At 49.4% G+C, this 5,934-nt stretch overlaps 1 protein-coding gene across 1 annotated transcript in view; it reads right to left on the reverse strand.

The window, feature by feature from the left end:
- The window catches only part of JDP2 (Jun dimerization protein 2), a 6,379-nt gene extending 5,655 nt beyond the window's left edge, over nucleotides 1–724 (reverse strand). Inside the window, exon 1 of the mRNA XM_010143907.1 lies at nucleotides 524–724. Coding sequence (XP_010142209.1) covers nucleotides 524–724 — 201 coding nt within the window. The remainder of the gene's footprint in view (nucleotides 1–523) is intronic.
- Nucleotides 725–5,934: the final 5,210 nt, after the last annotated feature.

Raw genomic sequence — 5,934 nt, forward strand, 5'->3', positions numbered from 1 at the left:
CAGCCCCAGCCAGCAGCACCTGCGGCACGAGCTGAGCCACTGCTGCCGCTCAGCACTGCTCGCCCATGCGGGAAAGGCGATGTCAACGCCAGCAGCACCACGGGCTCACTGGCACGGAAGACAGGATGAAAGCATTATGCAAGCCCTCCGACAAGCTGTGTGGCTTCTCTTTTGGGTGCATGCCCCAACCTAGGGACATCCTGGCTGCGCCAGACCCCGCTCTGCAGACAGCGTTTGAGTTCGGCCGGCTGCAAACAGCTGCGTGGAACCTCTCAGGTCAGGGACACTGAGGCCACCACGGCTAGCCCATGCCATAGGGACAGAAACTCAGGCATAGGGAAGAGGCAGCTGGTGAAGCAGCTGCCACCACACGTGTACATGACCAAAGAGGCAGAGTGACATGACTATGGAACACATTGCTGGCCAACCTGCAGGAAACCCAAGCCCAGGCAGAAGAGAAATCCAGACAGATGCAAGCAATGGCCCACAGGGCCATCTGCATCCAGCAGCCCCTGAGACTCACCTCACTTTTCACAGGCTGGGGTCTCTTCCCAAGCTTTACCTCCAGGAAGTGGAGTGGTGAGATCACGGCCCCAATGTTGCGGATGTCGGCATACTTCAGCTCCTCAGCAGTCAGAGCTGTGCTAGGCAGTCCCGTCAAGGGGCCAAGCCCAGGCAGTGCACCGGCCGTCAGGGACGGGTCAGGGATCTGCCCTGGCATCATAGCAGGGGAAATAGCTTCGCAGGCTGGAAGGAAAGGGAGATACGGCCCGTTACAACCCAGCCACAAGGCCTCATGACATGGCACAAGCTACCTTTATTCTATAGTCCCAACACCTAATGAGATGTGAACTTGGGCAAGCAGCTGCTCTTCCCCAGCGATGGAACAGACACGGACTAAGTAGAACTTGTGTGATAGAAACCAAAACATACGAATCCTTCTAGGAAGCATACGCTACCTACATACACCTACATACACCTACATACACCTACATACACCTACATACCGGTGTGTAAATCAGGAAGGGAAGAGATTTGAGAGGCAAAGTACCAGAAGAACAGGAGCTGGCTGCAGCGACAATGATGTGATCCGACAGCCTACTGGTTTTGGCACATACTTCTCTGGAGTGCAGAAAATCAAGATTTGCTCTGAGTTTTGATTAATGTGTAGGATATTAGGAGAAAATGGCAGAAATAGGACCATAATAAGCCTTAGGCTGGATTTCTTCTGGACAGGCTCAGCCCACTAGTCAGAGCTGGGACATGGCACACAGGAAGAGCAGAGAGCAAAACCAGATACTGAGCAAACATCTCCCAGCACAGACATGAGGAATCAAAGGCTGGAGGGGAGGGGAAATGGATTAAGGTGCAAAAGGCTGCTTCTATCAGAAAAGAAAGGAAGTGCAGGACAAGTGAGAATAGGATCAGGACAAACTTTGGCAAGTCACTCCAGGTAGAAGAAAGGGAGTTACCAGCTAAGTGATGAAGAAATAAAATTATACCTAAAATGGGAAGCCCAGAGAGTTGGAGCTTTTGTATCAGCCAAAAAGCAAACAGAGCAGGTAGTTGTTGGCTACAGCACAAGTACGTCCTGCTTGTCTAACTGGCCTGGGACACTCAAGTGACACAGTTACAACGTGCAGAGTCATCTGTCCACACATCAACCACTTTTCTCTCCCTTCAACTCAACCACATGTCGTGGTCCTTATGCAATGCTCCCCTTGCTCTGCCCAGCAAGACTGGTCCCAGCACACTCCAGGAGCTTCCAGACATCCACCCTATACTGGCCCTGCACGAGGAGGCACCAACACAGCAGAGAGAGAGGGGCCAGCAATATCAGGAGAGAAAAAACAGGCAAATGGAGTGGGTCCAAAATCTCACTTCTCACAACTACGAGATCCAGTCACAAGGTAGGATTCAATGAGCAGTTAGGCAAAGTCATGGAAGAGGGGTCCACAAAGGATCATCAGTCACATCAGTCTGCACAAACTCTCGGCTGCTGAGACACCAGGTAACAGGTAACGCAGATTTTTTGGTCCAGGCTGTGCTAAGCAGAGGCAGACACATTGTCAAGCCAGCTGCCACAGTTGCTCAGAACTTGCTATCCTGGGGTGACAAATCTATGTCAGTACCAGGCTGAAACTGGAGTAAAGCTGCATGCGAGATAGGATTGTGTAAGAGTCACAGGATAGGTATTAGGGGGACGCGATATAGATATAGGGGAGGGACTTCTGGAGATCACCTGGTCCAACCGCCCTGCTCAAGCAGTGTCAGTGGGAGAAAGTTCAACAGGATTAATCAAGACAAGCAGAAAAGTTACAGATTTCTTGGTGCTGGTGCATTTCCTTACCCAGGAGATTATTTGATATATTTGTTAATGTGAAGGAACAGGAGATGAACGCAGAAACAAAGGAAAGCAAATCATACAGGGTTTGATTTGCCTACAGAGAGGCTAATGCAAGCTCCACAAATCCCAGCACAGGTGCTGCGCAAGACATACTGGTGTGCCAGACAAGGGGATTTGCATCAGAAAGTGTCTACAACCTGCAATATGCTGTGAGCTGTCATACGCTCTAATGTGCCACTGAAGACACCCAGGTGTCAGCACATGTCCCCTAGCAGAGTTTGCTCAGACAGCAGTGGTGGCCAACAAGACGTGAGAAAGAACAGCAAGACCGTGACCACAGAGGCAGCAAGCAGGATCAAGCCCTCTGCTCTGGTCATCATTCAGGTAGAGAGACCAGAAAGAGGAGAGCAGGCCAGGGCTCAGCAGCGCTGGTATGCAGAGGGAGGAAGCTGCGGCAGGTGATCTGCACGAAGACATCCAAGCCTGAAAAGGAGAAGATGGGAAAGATAGGAGAAAGGAGTAACTTCAGAAGAAAAGTGACACTACCTGAGGAAATGGACTCCTGCCACTTGGTAACAGAAGAGCTAGAGAAAGTACTTGGTAATGATCTTGACCTCAGACAAGACTACACATCAGATCAGTCCAGGTCCTGGTAATCTCAGCGAGCTGAAGTATTCATTCTTCCCCACCAAGGTCTAACGCAGACAGCTGTAACTGCCCAGCCGCAGTGGTTGCCTTGTACAGCCTCAAGAGATGCCCGCTCACAGCAGGGCTCTGAAGCTGCGCACTGCCGCCTTCCCCTTCCTTTCAGGCCCACACACGGCTAAGGCTTCAGTCCTCCAGAAACCCAGCACCACCATACCCCAGGCTGCACTCCAGACAAAAAAAATGCAAAAAGTTACTTGGCAACGGTGCCTAAATCGCTGCCATCTTCCTCAGAGACTGTCCCACTCAAGCGGGAAAGCGCCAGGTCAATGAGGCAAAGGGGAGGTTTCCCCAGAGGCTCTGCCGGGACATACTGCCACAGGATTCGGCTGCACGGAGTTAAATTCAGTCTGCTGGTTTGGGACAGCACTATGCACTGCAGACCTAGCCATCTCCCAGCGCTGCTAAGATGACATGCTGTGGTACTGGGGAGGAAGCCTGCCAACAGCAGTGCACCCCAGGCCAGCTGCTGCACACCCCCTCACCAGGAATCCCATCGATGGCCATCCCCAGCTTGAACAGTTTGGGCTTAAGAAAAAAAAAAAACAATAGCTGAAGTATATTAACACCATCTAAGTCTCCCTCCTGTAAATACATGTGAGCTGCTACAGCCCATGCTGATCTGGGGCCCTGACCAACCCTTTCATAGGTTTTAAGCTGGGAACTGACGTGAACCCAGCACTGGATGCCTAAATCCATTCTGAGGCTGGGGGCCCTTGTTTTAATTTGTTTTCTTCCATCACAACATGCAGCCGACAGCACCCAGGTGCTAGGCAGGACAACCCAGGTCCTCACCTAGACCAAATTCAGGGTCACTGCAATTTATGAAATAAAGACGGATAAATCTGCTCTCCAGACTGTGGGACCCCCTGGCCTCCACGCACTCCCTTTGCACTCCTGAGCTAGAGGCAGCTAGACTTGAAAAAAGCTGTGTTTTGTGTGGCTCACCTTTTCCCTCTACCTCTTTGATCCAGTAGCTTAACATGCCTTGAAATCGCCTCCATACTACTGCGACATCAGGCACAAGTCAGAGCGAAGGAGCTGGCCCAGTACCTGACATGCTCTAAAAACTTACCCTGGATCCAGGAACTGCACTGCCAAGGGCCACATCACACCTGCATCAGCGGAAACTAAATCTAAAGCTGTTCAAACCAAAGGACCAGGAGCCACCCGAAAGAACATGAACTTGCACATTAAGGTGGGAAGGGGGAAAGCGACTTCTACAAACGCGATCTTGCTCAGGACTCAGGAAGCTCAGAAGCACATTAAGAAGTGCCAAGAGTCAAGCCGAGTTAGACCTTGGAGAGGAACATCAAACCATTCCCAGCAGGGCTATAACCACGGAAATAAGGGAGTACGGAGAGATGCTGTTCCCCTCTGCAGAGCAGGGGTTCAGGGACAGACCACCCCACCTAGCCTCTGAAGGGCCTCAGCCCCAGGCACTGTCACTCCCAGCTGATCACGGGGACTTTCACGGTCCACTCCTTTTGCCTCTTCCTCCTGCAAGAGAGGCCTTCCTTTCATCCCAAGTCCCAGAAACTTTCAACTTCTTTTCTTACCTTCTTTACAGGTAAGAAGTTGTACTTTGATCATGTCAAAAACACCAAGGCATGTAGTTCTATTTAATACTCGGTCATAATTTCATACTTAATATTCAGTCTTCTTCCTGAGGCTGTTACCCGGGAGACACTGACATGCTAGCCTATCCTTCAGCAGATTTCTAACACATTTGCATGGTAGAGCAGAAATTACTAAGTTCAAGACCCGAGTTTGACCTTTAAGTTGCAGTTTTTCAACAGCCACATCTTGCTGCAAGAGGTGAACAGGGCTGGTGTTTGGCCAATTCCCAATTTCTTTCTGGATATTCCATTGCAATATTTGTCATTTCTAAAGCGCATGCACCAACTCATCTCTGTATTCCTTCACTCTCTAATACAAGTGCTTTAGCTGCGATTCTTACTAGATCTTTTCTTTTCATTTTATTATTAACACAGTCTATTTACCTCAATGCCAGGCAGTCTTTCAACGTGTCCTTACACAAGCTGAGAAACGTTCTGTCCTCACTAAAGCCTAGTTTTCTGGTGTCCTACGGCTGAACCACACAATCCTTGCATTGTACCCGCTATGCTTATGCATATAACAAAGCAAAGCACTGAGGGGAAGCGAATAGGCAGTGCTACATGTGACAGTGGGATCTGCATGACACCATCTGCTCACGTTTATACTCGCCATGGCTGTGCCTTCTGCACTGATGCTATTCATCATTTCATGCCACAACATCAAGATTCTCCAGACTGAATTAGAAGACAGAGGAGACTTTCTTAAAACCAGTTCAGTAGTGAGCAGCTTGTGTCATTCAATGCTCTCTTCAGCAACTATCCTTGCAGCAAAAATCCGGTCAACACGTGATTTCATGGGTCAAAATTCAGTTTGTATTTTCTTAGCTTTGCCTCTACACTCCCCTTGTTCTGGTTAAAGTGCTGTAAAACACGACTTGACCTCTTGCCAAAGTGTCTGTAAATCTTCCTAATTATTGCAGTCACTTTTTCACCCTTGCTTTGGCACTGTTCTTATTGTGGTCTCAATCAACCTCAGGTCAACCTCAGTTATTTTATCAGCAGTCTCATCCCCCAAGAGACAACAACAGTACGGCTTCCTTCGCTCACCTTGGTTTTGCTGCACCTTTTCCATCAGTGACAAGTGTTTCTGTGCTTTGTCCCCCAATTACATCTTTATGGTCAGTCTGTGGCACTGTTGATTTAACATTTCTTAAAGGCAGCAACCCTTACTCAGTTTTTCTCCTGCTGCTGGAGTCTGTTATATTCTGAAGCCTGCACCCCAGTGGGAAGAGTGCTCTCTTGGTATTTCCCCCGTTTCCCCAA

This window comes from Buceros rhinoceros, unplaced genomic scaffold (assembly GCF_000710305.1).
Source record: "Buceros rhinoceros silvestris isolate BGI_N320 unplaced genomic scaffold, ASM71030v1 scaffold41479, whole genome shotgun sequence".
NCBI classification, from domain to species: domain Eukaryota; kingdom Metazoa; phylum Chordata; class Aves; order Bucerotiformes; family Bucerotidae; genus Buceros; species Buceros rhinoceros.